This window comes from Epinephelus moara, chromosome 20 (genome assembly GCF_006386435.1).
Source record: "Epinephelus moara isolate mb chromosome 20, YSFRI_EMoa_1.0, whole genome shotgun sequence".
Classification (NCBI taxonomy): Eukaryota; Metazoa; Chordata; class Actinopteri; order Perciformes; family Serranidae; genus Epinephelus; species Epinephelus moara.
This window is the reverse complement of record NC_065525.1, coordinates 23,182,365-23,204,641: the sequence shown is the minus strand read 5'-3', so window position 1 is coordinate 23,204,641 and position 22,277 is coordinate 23,182,365. Positions and strand designations below refer to the sequence as shown.

General features: G+C 43.1%; 2 protein-coding genes across 2 annotated transcripts in view; both read right to left on the bottom strand.

Annotated features, from left to right (window-relative positions):
* The window catches only part of fam107b (family with sequence similarity 107 member B), a 21,124-nt gene extending 13,967 nt beyond the window's left edge, over positions 1-7,157 (bottom strand). Inside the window, exon 1 of the mRNA XM_050073320.1 lies at positions 6,952-7,157. The gene's annotated coding sequence lies outside the window, so the exon portion shown is untranslated. The remainder of the gene's footprint in view (positions 1-6,951) is intronic.
* LOC126408109 (uncharacterized) overlaps positions 1-22,277 on the bottom strand; it is a 25,687-nt gene extending 3,410 nt beyond the window's left edge. Inside the window, exons 1-3 of the mRNA XM_050073483.1 lie at positions 21,837-22,277; positions 18,035-18,104; positions 17,535-17,644 (exon numbers count right to left, since the gene is read on the bottom strand). Coding sequence (XP_049929440.1) covers positions 17,535-17,644; positions 18,035-18,104; positions 21,837-22,277 — 621 coding nt within the window. The remainder of the gene's footprint in view (positions 1-17,534; positions 17,645-18,034; positions 18,105-21,836) is intronic.

Below are 22,277 nucleotides of genomic sequence, written 5' to 3'. Positions count from 1 at the left end.
AGCATAGATGAATATCACATCCTTAGCTTTAGCTGTCTGACAGTGAGGTACAGTAGCTATGAACAATACTTGATTTTTTTGCGGGTATCCGTTATGCCAATATCTAACAACCCATTTGACTGATAACCAATACTGATATCGATATATCCCCTTTTTTCTCCAACAAATTTTAGTGATCATTAAGTCTCTTCTGTAGTGGAATTAGCATCATATTATGCATGCATACTCTTCTCTCAATCGTGATGGCCCACCATCAGATGGAGACATGAAATACAATACTTTCCAGTGTATGTAATATTCAGTCATTGTGTGAATTAAGAAAAGGCATGTTGGCCGATTCTGATATTTAATTTTAAAGCCAAAATCAGCCAAACTGATGACATGCCGATATCATTGTGCATCCCTAAGGTAAAGCATCGAAAATATTCTAAATATAACACACACTTACACTTAAATTGATTTTGTTTGGTGGCTTACATACTTTTTGCTGCTGCCCCCGCCCACAGCAGTCCATTGCTTAGCTTCTGTAGCAGTACTGCTGCCTGCTTCTCCAAACTTCGGGCTTGCTGACTGACATCTACTTAAGGTACACTGACTATGGTTAAGTATCTCATACAACCCCACTTCAAAAACTCTGCACTATCCCTTTAAGACAGTGAAATGGAAGTTTAAATTAAAACAAGTCCATCACACAAAGGCTTGTGTTTTACACCTGACATTGTAATTTTGAGTAACAGGTCGAAATAGAGGAACCTTCACAGCTCTTCTTTTATCTGTGTTCTACATAAGTTCTTGGTCACTACTTCAAAAAAGTGAGAGAAAAAAGACAGCACATTCATCACTTTGGCAACGATTATGTACAATGTTAATGTGATTCTGAGGTCTGGTTGGAATCACAGCGTTGTGATCGTGGCTTAGAAACGGTCGCCTCTTGTGACTGTGCAGTTCTTAAAATCTGTCTGTGCTACTTTCGATCCCTCTACTTGTCTTGCATCTGTGGGATAACCACTGTGGCTGCATTTGGTCTTGTCTGATTGTTATGCGAGTTTGACCACTTCCATATCTGGCTTTTAGGAGTTTATTGCAGCACAAGCCAAGTATACTGACATTCTGATCGGTCTCCAACACGTTCGGATCAAGAGTAACAGACATTTTTATTGTTGAAATAACATTAAAAAAAAAATGATGTGACTCAGAAGCTGATTATGTTATCTGTGATCTCACGCGCTGAATTTAAACATGCCTGTGCTGACAGTTTGTGTCCAGTACTGCCTGAAGTTATTTAATGCGGTGGTTCGTGCACAGTCCTGTTGCCACACGTTGTGAGCCCCGGGCTGAGGCAGATTACAGAATGAATGGGGTGGATTGAAAAGGCACAGACACCACTTTTGAGTCACGCTATGGGAATGTGATGAACCTGCAAAGTGATTATCGCTTTGGGCACACAACAGCATATACATGTAGGGGCACACAGCCGGAGACCTACATTCATACAGCGACACCTCTGAGTGACAGGAACATTTGGACGCACGCTATGTGCACTTTCCTTCAAAAGGTTAAAATCAAAGTGCTTACTCACGCCCAATTGTGAACACATGTCATGAATAATTGGTGAAGGGGGTACAGTTTGGGGTCACACCTGTCAGTCAAATACAAAAGGCTGGCCTATACTCTCTCACAGCTGACTCTGACACATGGTCATGTATGTATATGTATAGGCATGATGGGAGCAGGTGGACTGAGACAGACGCACAGAATCCAGACGGTTTCTGCTACACAGACACACCCTACAGAAGACAAATTATAGACAGAGCGCAAGCACGTTTCATGTGGCTCCTCCTCACTGAGATGTAAACATGTGCCCGTACACTACACATTCCTCACACACATCACCCTTATAAATGTGGTTCCAGTATCTGTCTCCGTAGCGTTGTAAAAGCCATATAGTTAAAAAAGCCACAGCCGTTATGTCTGGCTCAGCAGTGTGAAGTGGCGTTCAGTCATAAAGGAGGAGTCTTTGTTATGGCTCTGCTGTCTGTTCCACTTTCAGATTCAAAGCTTTGTGCTTTACTGCTGCTTTTTCCTTATGGAGCACAGGAACGCCCCTCCTCTCCGTCTACTGGCTGAGCCCAGCTGGGAGCTCCGATCTCATTGGCTGGAGGGCACACCGGGGAGGATTTGGGAGGTTCTCCTTTGTTTACATGCTGGTAGAGAAAACCCCAATAACAACTGTTACCTCGGGCAACCAGACAATCTACAGTTTGCCAGACAGACAGACACACAGGGGTGCAAGCTGATCTTGCACGCACCCACATGTATAATGAGGTAACCAGGTGTCCAAACGCAGGCCGAATGAGGAGTCTTTGTTCTCTCTGATTCTTTGCTTTATGCTTGACATGACTGAAAATACACAGCATGTACATGGCATGCATATTTTTAGTCGGGATGGTAGGCAATCATGTGGTTTCATTGTCTCGTGAAACTTTCCAGAGCTTGCATGGGGGTATACACTCTGAGAGCCCTGTTGGCTTCAGGCTGCATGAGAAAGAAGTGGCTCTGTCCTGCCGTGGGCGTATGTTCCTGTTTGTGTTTGTAATAAGACAGGATCATATATCTTGATACTGACTTACAAAGGGCTTAATCCAATTCATGCAGCTCAGACTCACAATCTTTCTATACTTCAGCCTAACAAGCTGCAACGAAGAAGGCATTTGGAGTCTGTGTGCGTGCGTTTGTGTGTGTCATCCATTCTCCAAGACTACGCAAAGTGGTCAGCACAGTAATGGGGCTTTATTGTGATTGAAGCTCCAGCATAACAGCAGGAAAATCAATGGGATTCTTTGAGAAGCTGAGTCTCTGTAGGTGTGTGCGTGTGTCTGTTTTAGCCTCCGGTATGCGTATATATGTTATCATAAATCAACATCAACCCCTGAGCCTGCTCGGCTAAAAAGTAAGTCAAGCCTCTGAATGCCTGCCTTTTACATAGACTGACACTCACCACAGGAACACACACACAACCACACGCACGAACCACACAGCAGCGCTCTATCAGGAAACTCGATACCTGAATCGTGACATCATAATCTAAAACCATAGCAACAAAACTACAGCCCAGTGTAAACAGATCCTTTGTCCCGTTGTAGGATTGTGTGATTGCATCACTCGTGTTTTGATTGCATCATCATATTTCATACAGCCTGCATGGAGGGGGGGGCTGTAAAGCATCCAGTGTCAAAAACTGGCATAACAGATTATAAAGCAGCACCGCTGTCAACAACTGTTTGAGGAAACAGATAAATAAAAGCATGGGTTTGCTTTATTTACTGTCTGTTTAGAAATGAATTCATTCGACCATGTTTGTTAGATTACTAAAAGCTCACTAGCAGCCAGCAAACACAAAAGGCTATGCTCACATAGGGCTGTAGTGCCAACTGAAATATGGGTATTAAGTCAAGTGCCATCAGTTAGCATCAAGTCCTTTTTTAGATCTTCACAGTTTTCTCTCAGGAAATGTACAGTTGAGGTGTAAAACCTCCAAGACCTCATTCTATAGAGGATATTGCTCAGCAGAGGTGGTGCAACATCCAGACTCTACACTTCTTGTCTTGTGCTCAGTAAAGTTTGTAGCCTTGACCAGCCACACTCGACTATATGACTTGCTCTTCAATAGTATAACTCTCTTTTTCTTAAGGTTAATATATTATTTCATAAAAGTATATTAATCGTGATGCTAGTAATGGTGGTCTTTGCCTCAGGTGAGGTGACCCACCTCTACTATCACATACCGAGGGAATCCCTTGGTTCTGTCTATTTATTTTCTGATTGGATATGAGATGTTGTAATACCAGTCTTCCTTCACAATACCAATTCTGATACCTGAGCTTGTGTCTCGGCTGAAACTGAGTATTGATCCAATACCAGAATTAACAACTCTATCCTGCTAACACTGTATGGGCATGGAATGATTGCTTTCATTGTTGTATGGCTTGGCTCAGGTTAAACCATTTGTAAAACACAAACAAAGACATACAGAGAGTGAACACCATAGAACTTTCTTGTATTATCAAATTTAACATTTTGCTAATGAGCAACCTTACACTATCTACGTGAAATCAGTAGCCCTTTTTAGACAGGAATTGTGCAAATTTGCAGGAGTCTTTTTTCAGCATTGGAAGTATAAAAACAAAATCGGGGAGTGCAGCAAAATGCCGTCTACCTACTTTTGTTTATACAAAATGTGCCTTTTTCGGGGCAATGGGGGGCGTGAGCAAGTAACAAAATGTGTAGCTCAGCGTGTGATCAATATGACTACCCTACGAGGCGGAAAATTGGGCACCTCGGATCAACTCGCCAACTCTGTGTGTCTAAACTCTCACAGCTTGCCGGCAAAACGGCCCAACATTCGCAGAAAATCTGGTGTCAAAGGGGCTAATAACGGTAGTTGCAAGTAACTGCACAGCGCATCTTATTGTTTCGGCTACTGTTTTAGATCAAAGAAGAATTGATTTTGGCGAATACAGCTGTTTTATCCAGGTGTAAAACTACTTTAAAGTTTATCAGTAAGTTATGTGGTATTGAATCAGTGCATAGACTTGAGTACTTGCTGATACCCAATCCAGCATTTCAGGCAGCATCACAGGCATTTCAGATATTGGTATCAGTATCTGAACGGCTCTAATTAGATATTTCCTGGCTTAAGTCGGAACTTTTCCAACTGGACGCTGTTTTGATTCACCAAAGTCCTGGCTTGGCTTGTACGGCTGCTTGTGTTAAGACAACACTGAAACCCGCCGTGTTTGTTTTGCTACATTAAGAAAAGATGGTTCAGAGAAAAACTGTACATTCAACTTCACAAGTAAGGTATCAAGATAAGTGCTGTTTTGGCTTCAGTATCAAGTAGTATTGCACTGATACATTTGTAGAGAAGGGGACAAAAATCTACTCAAAGTATTCCTGCAGGCGGAAAACGGACAGAGCGGAGACGTGTTTGCTCAAACATGAGGACTTCACTGTCAGTACAGAGACCCTCTGAAACCTCACTCTATGTTTACACGGCTCATTACAGGGGAAAACATTTGAAAACATTTGCTACAAGGTAGTCTTTCACCACTAGTGAACAGAATGTCTAGTAACAGAGCCTGATCATAAAACACACACACTCAGACACACACAGTAACAGTGTGTGTGAGTGTGGATCTAAAGGATCAGTGCGTTCTGCTGACTAATGAAGATTTTGTGCCCACAGACAGACCAGCAGGACTGTGGGAGATAATACTGTCAACACACATGTGGGTGCCAGTTGCCATTTACAGGACACACACCCAACCCTAACCCCACATACCTTGCTTTTCTTGAGGTCAGGTCGAGTCCTTGGACACGGACTCCCAAATCTATAATGATACATCTGAGAAACCACTAATGGACACATGCCATTATAGAGTGGAAACTCAGACATTTCATTCACATGTTTAAATTCCTTTGAGTGCAATAATAATGGAGCAGAGAGCATTCCAGTTGTAACACCCACCACACACACTCGGACACACACACACACAGTGACAGCATCAGCTCTTACGGGAAACAGAAGACAGCAAGAGAGGCAGCGTAAGAGAAACAGGAGAGAGAGGAGGGAAAGAGGGGGTTCAAAGATCAGAAAACAGATGTAAATCGTTTAGCAAACTCCCCTCTAAATGACTAACACATGTGCGAGAAACTTTCCCCTCCCTGCGCACACACGCACTTCTGAAAGCTCTGCACCTAGACAGTACAACACACTCATTAATTCCACCTGCTTTTGTCACTTCTCCTCTCACTAGGGCTCATCTGATGAACCAAGTTAAACTACTTCACCGTTAAAGTCCTATTTGCCAGCCTGCGATTCAGCCTCCACCCTGCACACACACACACACACAAGACAAGAGCTGGCTCCAGCCCTGTTTGCTTAACATCTTGTTAAAGTTTGACAGCGAGCCTCTAAAGAAACACCATAAGTTCTGGACTTGTTGCCGGATCAAAAACACATGCAAACACACACCTCTTCACATGACAGTTGGTGTGTGTGTGTGTGTGTGTGTGTGTGTGTGTGTGTGTGTGTGTGATGACAGCACAGGCCAGTGTGTCAGCTCTGACTGAAGCCATGTGCTGAGACACAGGAGGCAGGAGTCACTGCTGTGGTATTACACACACAGTCTTACTCATACATGATGAGTTCAGGATCAGATCATACATAAATAATAAAATATGGTTTCTTCTGATGCTGTTTTTTTAAAAAAAAAAAAAAAAAAAAAATGGGCCTCATTTTAAGAGTTGGGGTTTTATTACTATCTAAAGGCTGTAGTGAGCATTTAAATGAGCATTTAACAGCAAAAAACAAAGCAAGTCTTGTGTTGTAGCTACAGACTGTAAAGATACATTAATAATCTTGACTTATAGCGCTCAAAAACGAGTGATTTTATATTTTCAGAAGATTTGTGTCAACCTGAGTATCACATGTGAGCATAAGCACCCATAACATCTCCCCTGAACACCTCAGACACCCTAGAAACAACAAGCACTGATTTATTTTTCTTCTTCTATTCTTCTCCCAGGGTTCAAAGTCTCAGCTGCCGTGAATAGTATCATTGTGCTCCAAAGTAAACGTGAACTGTAGTCTGTACATGCTGTACAACCACCTCAACGTGTTTGTTCTCCACTGTCCCGTCGGCTACGGTCATGCGCCGCAACAAAAGGAGACAATGAAGCAAGAGTTTGTATTTTGCAACCTCATTCCCCCTCTCCCCGGGTCTTTTCTTTACTTCCTTACTTTCTAGTCTTCTTTTAAAAACACCTAAAACCTGCTGCTTGTGCCGACGGGGGCAGACAGGGCAGTTGAAACGTGCCGCTTTTGTTAGTGCGCTCGTGATGGAAAAAAAAAACAAAAAACAGAAACCAGACACACACATGCACACCTACCTCAAAGTCGACCCCGACGTGACTTCTCCCAACTCGAGTTAATATTTCAGCTGACAAAGTGGTTCAGGCCACATCGGTGCGTCCCCGGACCACTTCTTAAAAAGGAGCTCGAGGTGTGTCCGCGAGACTCTGCCTTTTGTAAACTGCTCCAATAGCTGCTGTAGCGCACACACACACACACACACGTTCTCTCAGTCAGGACCCATAGAAAATGTAAATTTAAGCTGGGTGGGAGGGATGGAGTGACGTCACGCAGGGGCTCCTCCTCCTTCTCCTCTGTCTTCATCTGCTCACTGAAGTGGATGTGTGGGGACTCCTCGAGAGCAGGGCGGGGCGTGGATGGAGGGGCGCGCGCACCCACAAACACACGCGCACACGGTGTTTGTCATAAGTATCCATATCAGCCTGACTGGAGAGTGTGAAAGCCTCTATTAAGTGACTTTTTTCTTTAAAAACACTTTTGTCTTTTTGTCTGTTGTATTCAAAATATATAACTGGGGCAACTGTACTTTATATTTTAGGTATATATATATTTTTTATTGTTTCTTTCTGACCCTGACAGAGGCCACAAGCATGTTGGAGGGACAAAGTTCATCTCTAACCACAAGTTTTAACCTCTTTAGTATGATTTCTTTGACATGTGGTTTAATATGTAACTGAATTATCCATCCATCCATTTCCGTAAGCGCTTATCCTGTTGGGGGTCGCGGGGGGGCCGAAGCCTATCCCAGCTGACATTAGGCAAGAGGCAGGGTACACCCTGGACAGGTCACCAGACTATCACAGGGCTGACACATAGAGACAGACAACCATTCACACTCACATTCACACCTACGGCCAATTTAGTGTCACCAATTAACCTGCATGTCTTTAGACTGTGGGAGGAAGCTGGAGCACCCCACGCTGACATGGGGAGAAGACAGATACAGATGGGGTTCCCTCCTGGAATCGGACTAGGAACCGTCTTGCTGTGAGGCGACAGTGCTAACCACCACACCACCATGCCGTCTTAACTGAATTATATTCAATCACATTATTTTTGATATTTATTCATTCATTGATTCGTTCATTTTCCGCAACCGCTTATCCTGTTGGGGGTCATAGGGGCTGGAACCTATCCCAGCTGACACTGGGCGAGAGGCGGGGCACACCCTGGACAGGTCGCCAGCCTATCACAGGGCAACCATCTACACACATTCAGACCTACGGGCAAGTAGAGTCACCAATTAACCTAGCCTAACCTGCATGTCTTTGGACTGTGGGAGGAAGCCGGAGTACCTGGAGAATTCCCACTCTGATACAGGAAGAACATTCCAACTCCACACGAAAGGGCTCCCCTGCGGGTTGCAGAACTGAAACTTCTCCTGTGTGCCTAGCTTGTAGAACTACCGTGGCCAACGTGAAAATGGGAAAACACAAATCGCCCTATCTAGAGTCAGTGTTTGATTTGTCCATTCTGGGCTACTGTAGAAAAACATGGTGGCCTCTGTGGAAGGGACCTGAGACCTTGACTACGAAGCCAGTTAACGTACCCACTATATCTTGTCATTCTCTGGTTTGACTAACCCCAACATAGGCCGTCTGATTAACCGGTACTACAAAGCTGGTTATCGACTAATCGAGTCAACTCTGGGTTTTCCTATCCAGCCACAAGTGCCTTCATGTGAAAGAGGCGGGGGTGGTAGTTACGAGCGACATCATCAAAACCATGAATGAAGGAGGCTGCTTCTCATGATATGAGATAAAAACGGTACTGAAAGTGTCTGCGGCTGCAAGACAGCAAAATGTCAAAGACACGGGATGTAAACCATCCTCTGCAGTCATATCACCAAAAATGCAGGAGTATTGTAAACACTACCAAAAATATACCATTGGCCGAGGCTTAAATTGAGTGCAGATTAACTGTTCAGCATAAGTTACCACAGTGATTTATCCCGGTAAAAAGAAAACCAGCTTCGTAGTACTGAAAACCCAAAGTAAACCCTTAAGTTACCTCACTAACTAAAAATCCTGCCTCATAGTACAGGCCTCTGCTCTGTATGTAGATCATTCATAACATGCTAAGGTAACAAAAACACAATGATTCTTAATTTCAGGTGAATACACACATGAAAACATAGTTATGAATATCAACATGCAAGCATATTATCAGTGGTATCTTGATCACCCCCTGTGTGTGAGCAGCCAGTTGTGAGTATGTACTTTATGTTAACATTAGCTGCTGTTAGCTGCTGAACAAGAGTCTGTAGCTACGTGGAGTTTTGTTCTTCGGCTCGAGGTGTGTGCATGCTTTGTGCTACAATGTTAGCGGATAACAAGAGTCTTTTGCTTTGCAGTGGCTCATTCTTCGGTCCAGCACCTTTAGTGGACACGCCTCTAGCATTCACGATTTCATGATTATGAAACCTAATTTTATATACTTGCCGAATTTTTAAATCATTCAAATCTGGCTGTGTGGTTAGTGACAGATATTTTGTGGTGTGACAAACTCATATATTCACATATTTATTTTTTCTTTACTTGGACTTAAATAATGTAAATATGCAAATGTAGTAAGTGTAATGTGAAAGACCACTCTCTTAGTGGCAAACCCACAGATAGTTTTCACCCAGCTGCTCTACAGAGCGTTTTAGCACCTTTCAGCTCTTGGTTTTGTGGCCAACAGGTTGTAGGTTCACTCTCAGTGCTCTCATGACCTGCATTTCCAACTGCAGCTGTTGTCAACAAGCTATGATAAACACACTGTACATCCGGCACCGAACAGCAAGTAAAGTCTGCAAGCAATCTTATTTTATATAGGGGAACACCACCTGAATAAAGAATTCCACTGTTTTATTCCCATGGCCCAGGAGAGTTCAATCAACATTTGTAAACACGAGCAACTCTCTCTCAAAGCAGGAAATGATCAGGAACCTGATTTTGTGGACCCACAGTGTTTGTTTTCTTTATTTGAATCCAAATGAACTTTATTCTGTTGTAACATTCTCAGTTCTGAAACAGAAAATTGTCTTTCCCCATTCATTGTCTATGGAGCAGCTCTGGACTTGATACTATGACTTCACAAATTCAAGTTTTAGCACTCTAGTGTTTGGATTTAATGTTAACTTAATAAAATTGGTGTAGTTCCCCTTTAAGAACGTGAAGGTGCTGAAGTTTGCAGCACCCCCCAGGGGGATCATTTGATCATTCCTCACTTTGATTACAGCAGATCAGTCTGCTGTCTGTTGTTGTCACAGACTATCCCAAGCATTCTTTGTGATGAAGAGTAATCTGCTTACTGATGAAGGGCCAGTGGATCTGCTTATCCACCACCCTTCTGTTAAATCCGCTCACTGAAACCCCTAGTTTCATGTTGTTGGTGTTGTCCTGCTTATTTCAGGGGGGCGTACATCCTTGTCGACTATTTTTCACTGGGTTCACTCTCTGTTGCGAAAAGATCTAAATTGCTGTACACTCACCGGAGCAGAGTTACTGGAAATGACAAAAAGAACAGAAAATGACCCAAGGGTTGGGTTTGAAATCTAAACACGAGGGAGGAGGGGGCGTCAGAGAAGTAAAACATTCCTAAGGACCTTCTCATAATTTAAGAGAGGGGTGACTAAGGGTGTTGAGCTGAACAATAGGATGAGTCATGAGAGGGTCGCCTCTGACGGAGAGGACACTCCCTCCGGAGACCACCAAACACAGAGCTCCCACCATGCAGGAAACAGATGTGTATGTAGCGTGTGTGAGTGTATGTGCATGTGGTTAAGTGTAGGAGAGAAAAAGCTGTGTGAGAGCACAAAAGAGCAACAACTATCACTAGCTGTACGGGCCATCATCAACATGCCATTTCACACGTATTTGTATTGATTAACGGAATAGTTAGACATTTTGGGAAATATTCCTTTTTGTTTTCTTGCTGAAAGATGAAAAAAATATATACTACTCACAGGTTTGAATGCTAAAAATGTAGCTAGCATCAGCAACTGGTTAGCTTAGCATAAAGACTGACACAGGGAAATGCCTAGCCTGGCTCTCTTCAAACTTGGAACCCATTGGCTATTGTCTGACAATGATAAAGCGATATTTCGGGCTGATCTGGTGTAGCCAGCAGATATCCTGGCCAAGACATCCTCTTCTGTGCGTTCGTCATTTTGGCTAGTCTCTATAAACAGATATTTGCATATGAATGCAGATAAATTTAAAACAAAGCTAATACAAATCTAACTCATCAGGGGACGATAGCCGATCTGTTCTGAGATTGCATATCGGGCAATGCGTTCTGCCTTTCCACAAAGACTGTTTACCTGCTGATCAAATGTGATTTCTTGGCAGGGACCTGAGAATTCAGGGAGTTACTCTCGATTGCATATAACTCTCTGTAAAAAGGCGAATTGTTATACTTATCCTTTACTGGTCCATATACGTCCCAAGCGTGAAAAAAGAAAAAAGCGATCCGCACACCAAAAGAGCTCCTGTATGCAATTTTTTATTTTGCGTGATGTTTCGAAACATGATGCTCTTAGCGTGATGCTCTGTGATACTCTGTGATCGCTTTTTTCACGCTTTTGATACTTTGTGATCCAGCACCCAACCCAGTGGGCTTCGGGGATGTGTGTGTCCTATTTTTTAATCATACTTTTAACCATATACGTCCCAACCCTCACCTATGGCCATGAGCTCTGGTTAGTGACTGCAAGAATGAGATTGCGGATACAAGCAGCCAAAATGAATTTCCTCTGTGGGGTGGCTGGGCTCAGCCTTAAAGATAGGGTAAGGAGCTCGGACATCTGGAGGGAGCTCGGAGTAGAGCTGCTGCTCTTTCACGTCAAAAGGGGTGAGCTGAAGTGGTTCGGGCATCTGATCAGGATGCCTCCTGGGTGCTTCCCATTGGAGGTGTTGTGGAGGTGCATGTCCAACCGGTAGGAGGTCCAGGGGCAGACCCAGAACACTGGAGGGAATACATATCTCTCTGGCCTGGGAACACCTGGGGTCCCCCAGGAGGAGCTGGAAAGTGTTGCTGGGGAGAGGGACGTCTGGGGTGCTTTGCTTGGCCTGCTGCCCTGGACAAGCAGGTGAAAATGGATGGATGGAACTATTCTCTAAACTTAAAACTTAACCTTAACCCGAAATAATATGACAGACACCATCTATTTATGATAGGCATTTTTTAGACTGTCTGTCCAACTGAAATAAAAAAAACTTTCACTGCTATTTAAACTGTTATGTAATATTTAAAACCTCTACACCACTATAGGAAGAAAGTAGCCTACTTCCTCATTGCTATGGCAACGTGCCTGTTTAGGTAAAGAAACTTCTCCAGTGATGAGTGGAGATATTGCATCTGTCAGTGGTTTCCGCTGAAGTTTCATACTTCTTCTTCCTATAAACCACAACTGAGATGAAGAGATTAAGCAGGACAGTTACACTGCAGGGAAACGCCCAAATAGTGGTTTAAAAAAAAACCTTTTTACTGCTCCAGAAGAGACACAAAATTCCACTGACAACCACTGTGTTCTTTACCCTGAATACCTACATGTTTGTTATGCATGTACACAATGTGATGGAGGCTCAAAATGTCAGTATGTCACTTGACTGACCTGGACACAGTCCATAGTCCTGAATACATCCTTTGACCATAAATAAAGGCTGATTGGGTGAAGTGGACAGATTTGGACCCTGGAGGTTTTGCTGTTGCCTCTTCCGGTGTGAAGAGTAAATGGGGGGGGGGGGGGGGGGGGGGGGTGTTTCCTCGCTCAGGGTCACTGCCTGGATGTGGACAGCTTCACTGCCCCCACCTCTCTATCTCACACTGTCTAATTTCTGGGACAGATGTTTCTCTTATCATCCCAGGGTTTCCCACAGTTCTTGTGTGTGCACGTGTGTGTGTGTGTAGGTTTGCATGAGAGGCCCCTTGTTTTTTCTTTGTCAGGTCTCCAAGGGCCTCCACTTTAAACAGGATATAGCAGTTATCTGAAAACCATGGTGACAGTGGGGCCTTCCTGTAAGCGTGGGCAGGCCTTAAAACTGATAATAGCGAATCTCTTTTGTCAAAGGTTTGAGACATTTTTTGTAACAGTATGTATGAGATGAGGATGTATACTCATCAAATGAACTGAAGAGCTGAGTGGCGCAATTTCTGTGCATGTTTGTTGCTGAATGAGGAAGTAAACTGACACAAAATTATACGTAATCACATTTGAAAATGCACAGGAAAGAAGTCATTTATCCATTGCTGTTGTGAAGAATGTAAAGCCACGCTTAGCATCACACCAGCACAGGAAAAGAGAAGATGGTAAATAATTGCATGTAATTGTAGTGTACATAAACACCACCCTCGTGTGTGACCTACTTCTGAATGACTGGGGGTTTACGCTGGCAGGACACCCACCATATGCTGAAGCAGTGTATGTTCAAGAGCCCTTCGGTTAAATGTGAGATACTTGTTGAAATAACCAGTCCTTCTTTTTTGTTTTCTAACACCAAGCCACCATTTTCCTCTCTTCCTGACTCGTCCCGAACAGACTTAATGCATTCTTTCCACTCTGTTCTCTCCCTCATGTCTGACCCAGCAGCAGTCAGGGAATATAACCTCAGTGCACTGGTGGAGAAACCACAAGATAAAACTCTGTGCTGAAGTAATATTCCACATCTATGACATGTGTTTTGGAAGAAATGGCCAATTAGGTCACTGTAAGCGACTGTAAGTGCACATTACAAAGAGGGCGTGTGCAGGCTGTTTGTGTAGCTTTAATAATGCTGGCTGATTTTTTAATAAGATCTTAGTGACACTCCCGCTGTCAGCCTGTCTGTCTCTGAGATGTGTTCACCAGTTCTTGGGGTAACGTAATGCATTCTGCTTTTCCTGCCTGTCCCCTTTTTTTTTCCTCTGTAAGTGTTCAGCCAAAGTTCAGCTAATTCAATCACTGCTGGATGACTCACACCACAGTGTCCCTTTCTGCACAGATGCACAGACACACACAACACATGGACCATGATGCCAGGCTGGATGAGGTTTGTGAGGTCAGTGCTGCGTCAGCCTCTCAGCACACTTGTGAAATAATCTCTTGTTCCCATAGCTTCATTACCCGCGCTCTCTGTCTCTCTTTTTATCAGCCGATGCACTGTCACGCTTTTTTATTCTCTCTGTTATTGATATTCTGAGTCATTCATTGTTTTCTTCTCTGCGTTGATGTCTCTTTTTTAATACAAACCCACTTCCCTTGATATGAATATACAGCAGAGGCTGACATGACAGCAATAATTTCTGTGACAAATAAATCTCATTTTCATTAAACATTAACACCTCTCCAGGGCTGCCTCTGTGCGGGCCATTGTTGTTTACTTAATCAAAGAAGGCATTAGCCAGGTTTTTGTCACTTGTTTTATTTGCACTTATTATTCATCACGACTTCTCTCCCCTTTGTCTGTCTGTTACCACACATTTCTACCAGCCATGTAAGGCAAATCTGACAACAAATTCCCTCTATTCAAATGAAAAACTATTCGCCTGAGCGTAGCAGAAGACAAAATGACAGACCGTGTGCCATTTCTGGCATTTGCATGCCTGCGTGTGGCCGTGTTTGCATGTCATGCATGTCTGTGTTTGAATGACATGCATCTGAGCACATGCAAAAAGATCATAACTGCAGTCCTCGGATGTTGTCGCAGAGACTGTTATTACTGGTCAAGCCACCCAGATTTATTGAGCTTTACTGTACAGAGCTATTCTACTTAGCCTAATGACTGCCAACAGGAATGAGAGCAGATGGCTGTGTTACAGTACAGTGAGGGGGAAATATCCACAAGAGTTGGACAAAAGTGCCCAATACTTAGCATGTCTATTTTATCACTCAGACCACAGACACGGTTATATGTGTCTGGGAAATATATCTCTGCTGGACAGTTAAGAATTGATACACCACACACATATGGTCAGACTATTAGGAACACTTATTTTTCTCATGGATACACAAGTAAGGAATTCATTGCACAGTTTCTAAATACAGGCACAAAAGCTTTTTATTCTTGTATGTGCACACATACAGTACAAACAAACTCAAGTACTCCCTCACAGCTCTGCCATTAACTGACAGGCTACGTGGGGCTTTGTATGCCATTCATACAAGTTAATCATAAACTATGCAGAAATAAAGACACGCATGAATGAAAGAAAGTGGGTGAGGTGAGGAGACACAGGACAACTATGTATCCCCCTGTCTGTCCGTCCGTCCACCTGTCTGTCTGTCTGTCTGTTTGTGTGAATAAGCTGAATAAGCAGGATCTCCAACACAGAGAGCAGGAAGGCCCTTCCAACAACACGCACACACGCTACGACCGCAGGAAATCAAGGTCAGTGTGACAATTGCGTGCGTGTGTGTGTGTGTGTCAGAGAGAGAGAGAGAGAGAGAGAGACAGAGGAGGTTCTGTACTTACATTACCCCCTGGTGCATCATAATCTCCCATTTTATCCTCGGTGCAGGGGGGGGCAAAAGTGCGCTTGTATTGTTTAAATATCTCTCACTGGAGTAAAGAGACCCCGGTTGTCAGGCTTACTGTGCTCTTTGTGTGGATAGAACAACTCTCAGAAAACCTCATGTAGCAGATGTTCTCTTGTTTTTAGTGTGTGCTTGTGGCACAGAGGCACAGTTAAAGATGTTAATCCTTTAAAAGCACCTAAAACACTGTTCTGGGTTAGTAAAGCATTATTTTGCCTGTTGTTCCACCCTACATACAGGAGAAAGGAGCCACCTTTCATAACCTTAAATACATGGGATATACAGGCCTACCTCATAAAAAGAATTGGGTATATAGTCTATATGTATCGTAAAACTTCAGTTAATAGCCTAGGCCATTATTTGCTTTAATCACTGATCTCAACAGGCCTCTATTTGGGACACGCCTTTAATTCCTTTCACACAAACTGTTGCTCAGCAAAGATGGAAAATACAAAATTGTTGTACAAATTGTTTATTTAAACCAGTATGAATATTACTTGCATAAAAAATAGGCTTCAAATAACATTAAATATGAATCATTCATTTGATATAACTCCGACAGACAGCAGAGAAAGAGAGTTTCAACACTCTTTCTCTGGCGAACACAATACCACTCTATCCCGTTGAAACAATACTCACTTGGATTCATTTATATGAAAAACACCTTTGATTCTTTTGATCGGTGGACCCTTACGGACTAAAAGAATATGAACAACTTAGCAGCTAATCGAGGCACGGACACATATTTGGACTTTGTGACAGCTTCAGAAGTCTCTTGTTTACCGTGTCGGTAAATCTGAATGAATTACGGTCTTCTTTGGTGCTCATTGTTATATTTATATGCGCGATCAAAGCAGCTAACCAACATTTGCTCAAGTGGGTTGTCAATAAGTTGTTTTATGCATCCAAGAACTTCTATAAAAATGAACTGCATGGCAACCAGACCAGTGTTCAAGTGAGACAGGCCTTTATTTGTCAAAATGTGTAGCTACACTGGACTGATAACAGGGACTGGGCATGTGTTTGAAGTTTTACGGTACACCAAACAAAAATTTAAATGCAGCTGGGTTTGGTTGAAGGTGGCAGTGCTGTTTGGGCTGAGAAAGCCATGTGTAAGTAAGGTAAAGGAGGTTATTGGGTTGGTGTAGGGAGCAGTGAGACCTGACATTAGGGGAGTGTCTCTGGGATGCCAGAGACCACTGTCTAGCCTCCTGGAGGTGTTGTGGGACCAACTAGACGAAACACTGGTGAAAGGAGGTTCCCACTCGATGACCCCAAAGACATGTTAGTTATCACTGCTCACTGGTCTGTATAGTTAAGCCTTGCCATAATAGCTTATCATAGGGCTTAGGAGGTTATTCACTGAGTGCTGATCCTTTTCTAGAGCACAAACTTCTTGTGTTTATTTGAATTTTGTTTTTGCTCCCTTTTTTTCCACAAGTTTAACTTTAGGATCTGAGACTTTTTTAATGCACTCAATAGATTTATTTATTGTGACCATCCCAAAGCACAAATGTGTAGTAATCATGCTGTTTAATCAGCATCTTGGTACGTCACACCTGTCAGGTGGTTGGATTATTTTGGAAAAGGTGAAGTGCTCACTAACATGGCTTTAAACAGATTTGCGACCAGTGTCTGATAGTGCAGAAAAAGTCTTACGTCTTTAACTTAAACCTGTGGAAAATAGGAGCAAAAACAAAAGTGTTGCTTTTAAATTGTTGTTCAGTGTATATAAATATATATATCTTAGTAAAACTTTAAAAATAATACTTTTGCTGCATGAGATTCACTCATATTGTCATTTTGAGCCTGTAGTTTAGTGTTTTTTTGCACTGGACTGGGTTATTTTGTGAGATGTTTTCATCTCCCAACCCCCAATCCTCAAAATCCGTTCTTTGCAATGTTATCAGATGGGGTTAAATAACAAAAGACAGAGAGATTGACTGCAGATGGGGCAGCCTTGGCCTGTGCATGCCAGGGCTTTGTAGGTCCACTGACGCACACTACCACACTCAAATCCACACTTGAGCCAAGCATGTAGCAGACACACAATGTACACACTCAATCACATTATTAATCATCCACTCAACTCCATCGCTTTACCCATTTGTAGCCCTGAACCCCTCCCTGTGCTTTGCCCCAAGACTCATTGCCACGGTAACCGCCAGCACTCAGCTCCTCCCAGACATCCTGGCAAGGTGAGCGAACACAAACTGCACACGTACACACAAAGTCATACACACAGAATGTCCGTCCTTTCCTCTGGATCTCTGTTTATTACGGACAGACAAAGAGAAGTCTCCCCGATCACTCATGAACGGACAAGCAATGGAACAAAAATTCTTTTACAAAGACACGTTGACACACTGGGGGCACAACTGTGTGAACCCGATCATTTCCTCACACGCAGACTAATTCTTTTCACAAATATGTTCCTCTCCACATAAAAATCGAAGTTGTTTTTTCCATCAGCGGAGGACAGCTCCAGCCAGAACTTTTTTCCATGATCAAATCTGTGCCCAACAACTCCAGCGTGCAAGAACAGGAGGTGGAGAGGGGAGCAGAGAGAGAAAAGAGGAGGAAACTTGTGATGTTTTCCGTACCTGATAACCCTCCATCCTCTGTCTCCCTACCATCCGACCTGTCAGACGCAGTTTCCTGGAATTCTGATTCCTGACGGGGATGTGGGAGGGAAGGGAACACAAAGGGATACTGTCAGTCACAGTAAGGCCATCACTGAATAACAAACACATCAATCTAATGAGCATGACCAGTCACACATCAATAAGCACATGCCTGTAGAAGGCTGAAATATGCACGGTGTAATTATGGGCAATAAACAGATAAGGCCAAGGATCTCAGCACAATGACTAATTTTAAACAACATTCCTCAGACGTGATGTCACACATCATGGCAATGCCTAATGTCAACAGAAAGTATTTTAATTTTTTAAAAGGGGGAGTTAGACAAAAATTCAAAAAAGTTGGGCTCTTTACACATGGGGTTTGGAGGAATTGACTCAGCCTTAGAGCCAGCCTCAAGTGGTCATTAGAGGAACTGCAGTGTTCGGCACTTTTTCAGCCCTGGAGATTGCCACTTAATCGCTACAAATGAACCCCCTTGTTTTCATATTGTCATTTGATACATGGTTGTTGTAAATTTGTTGATTATAGTCACTTTAACTATTTAATGAAAATCATCTCCATTCAGGAATCAGGTTGGTCATAATTCTGTGGCTCACTATACTGAATTTTTTTTTTTTTGCATGCATGTCTTGATGCAACTGCTTCATATGGATATATGTAAGCACATGTATACATATACAGTATTTGTGTACAAGTATTTGTGGGGTTTTTTGTATTCTCGTCTTACTTATCTCTGTATCCCTGTATATATTTATTTCTCTTCTCTTGTCACCATCACAGGTCATCCTAAGCCAGCTGGTGTGGGGAGGGAAGGGTTCGACAATAGGACAATTTTTCCTTCTGGAGTTTCAATAACCACAAAGTTTTTAAGCCATATGGACACATACAGTATAGATGAGATGTGGCTATGTGTGACTTCTATCTATCTATCTGTCTATCTATCTATTTGGCAATGTATTTATATTTAGTAGTTATCTCTATGTAGTAGTTTTTATTGGTAGTGGCGGGGTCTGCCATTCTGATGCTGGATTTGGATTGCCAACCTAAAGAAAATGATACATTCATGCAGGGGTGCAGCACCAAATTCTAGGCTCTATGCATAAGAAGTCCCTGTGGGGCCTCTGCCCTTCCTCTCTTGATCCATGTCACTCTCATGCACCTTCTGATTTATTTTATTTCCCTTCTCTTTCTGTCTTTTCTTTTATGGAAACCTGATTTCCCTTGCTTGGGGAAAGACATGACAGTGCAAGTCGGTGCTCCAGCAGCATAAGCAGTCACTCTCTTGGCTCTAGCTGCTATTAGAGAGTAACCCTAGGGCAGGGTTGGAGCAAACCATTTGCGTGTTTATTCAGCCAATTTTAATTTAGTCATCTTACAAATTTTTCAGAAACACAAACTTGCAAACAAAACAAAACTTTAATTCCAGATATTCTGAGGGCCTCCTTCCCATTGGGGCCCTGGGTTATCAGTCCCACTTATCCCCCCAGTACAACGCCTCTGCATGCATGTAATCAAAATTTTCTCTCATTGTTCAGTGTTCACTCTCTTTACAGAAAGGAAAAGGGAAAAAGAAAAAGAAAAAAGGAAAAGAAAAATGAACAGGTATTTCAGCGGGCAAATGGTGTCTTATTGTTGCCATAGATGGCCAAGGACACTAACAATAGAGGGACTGGAGTTCAGGGCTTATCATTCTTTGTATCTGCTGCCAAATGTCTGTATGCAGCATAACATGAAATTACAGTCAGATCCGGTTTGAAGCCCGTGTTGGGATAGACAGTGATTGTTCTATCCGGGAATGTTCATGTTCTGTGCTCGTTCTGTTCAAACCACCCAACCTATTTGCATAATAACAGTAATCTTTTACGTCTGTGTGTGGCTCTGCACGTGTGTGTACGTGTGAAAAAGAACTATACTGACGAACGATTGTTTATAGATGAACATTCTTTTATGAACCATACAATCATTCTCTCTTTGTGTTTGTGTGTACTGTGAATGCTCAGATATGACTGTAGTTTGGCTCTGGGTGTTGGAAGTGTCCCATAAACATGTCCGGCTTTGAGGGAGAGGTCAGAGATAAATGCAACAACGGTATTGTCACACACTGATATGGACACACACACACACGCACAGACATGCACACACTAAGATAAAGCCTCAGGGGCCAGGAGATCAAAGCTACATCTGTTGCTGCGCTAGATATCTTAACAAAGACTCTAATGATTAAGTCAGAGGAATAGCACACTGTGGAAACTGGACTGGCACATACTAACCCAAAAGTCACCGTCTGTTAGTCATGCTCACGCACTCCTACTCATATCTCTTTCTGGACATACTGTTTGGTCTCTGCACAATATGCCTGTCATTAAGAGCCAGTGTGTTCACATTCAGTCCCTTGAGCTCTTTAACAGAGGGGGCATTAATTAGCGTCTCGAGGGCAGGAGTTGCTAAGGCTTTCTGCCTGTAATTTGTGAGGTGGTGGAGCCCTACAAAGGTCAGTGCACATACTCAGATCATGCCTGTGCTCCACTGGATCAATTGTTTGATCCGGCTATCCAGATTACAGTTCAATGAGGAAGCAACCCGGGTGTTACACATGATTGATATTTGCTTTGCTAAAGTAAACGTTGCGAAACTGCTTTCCTGTTTCTGCAGAAGGTGAGGGACATACTGTGTGCTTAAAAACACTGTTTTGCAACTCATTCTGATGCAGCACAATTATAGCTAGGTTGGGGGAGGGTGCTGTTGTGTACATTCTCAGTCTTACAACCCCCAGAGGTGTCCAATACAAACATGTATTGTGCTGTTGGCCAGCGAGCGACGTTGCTGCAGTTTTATTGGGAGGCTGGTCCAAGGTAGTTAAAGGGCGCCTTTACATGAATTGTTGAGTAATGGTTACAGTTGGTTCAGTGTTTCAAGGAACTCTCATACCGAGCTTGTATCCGACTGCCACAATGTGTTTAATACTTTCACGGCCGGCACATGTCTTAACTTAGACCGTATCAAAAGTGACAATCCTCTGGCCTTAAACGATCAAGCCAACAGATGTCTTGACATCTGCTGATGAGATGTCTCCCACTGGATGAAGTAACCACCAGTGTAAATTCCAGGATTCCTCCTTAATCCCACCCCCTCCTCCTTTTCATTCTCATGCAGTTTCCACTGCTGATCAGCATTATTGATCAGAGCCATGGCTCACATACTGTGTCATCCTCTTTCCGGAATAAGAAGGAGAATCTTGTGCAAAAAGATTGTCAAGCTCAACAGCTCACACATATAGGCATACAACCACACACCCAGACAGAGGCACACATGTGTGAAATCAGGAGACAGAGATCATGTTGAACAGGAGCTCAGGACACATTTCACTGACATCCAATCTGCTGTCACTGATCACCCTGACCGCAGAGTTGGTGAGTGAGTGTCCATGTGTGTGTCAGAGCTTTGCATCCCATTGATAAGAAGATTTTGTAGTATCCTGGTGAGATGTGAATGAATTAAATCCCCACAGAGGGAGATCAGCATCTACTTAAACCCCACACTCAGATTATGAATAACTTCATTTGGCTTCTACATCCCTCTTGTGGTGATATAATGTATTGCAGCACATCTACAATTAACTACAGTGGACAAGTGGGTTTTACTCTATAATTTATTTGCTTCCTGTCAAAGTGATTGCTGTCATACTAAATTACTGTATTGATTATTATGTGATAAGTCAGTATAAAATTGAACGTACTGACCACAGCCTTCTTACCATACCTTAGGTTGTCTGATTATAATGGAGGGTCTAGGAATTTGAGGGTAATTCAGCTCCAGCTCAGGACTAAACTCCACCTCTAGCTCATCATCCTCTGAGCTCTGGGAGAGGCTACGGCAGGCCGGAGGTGACTCAAAGCATGGTTCGTCATCTGTGTCCTGCAGGCGGCGGATGGAGTTTGAGTTGGTACCGTTTACTTTCATGGTTCTGGTGGAGTGTTCGGAGATACAGCTGACCGTCCTCTGGGACGGTTTGTGCTGCTGCTCCTGTGGGCTGCATGGTAAGGCTTCTGGTTGGGATACAATTGGGTCTGATGCTGGAAGTCTGTGGCTATTTCTGCTTTGCCTGGAGTTGCTTGGCTCCTGAGCAGGTACTGGATCAGTGTTAACATCAGATGGATTACCAAAACAGTGGCCCAGAGAGGAGCAAGGTAGTCCGTGCAT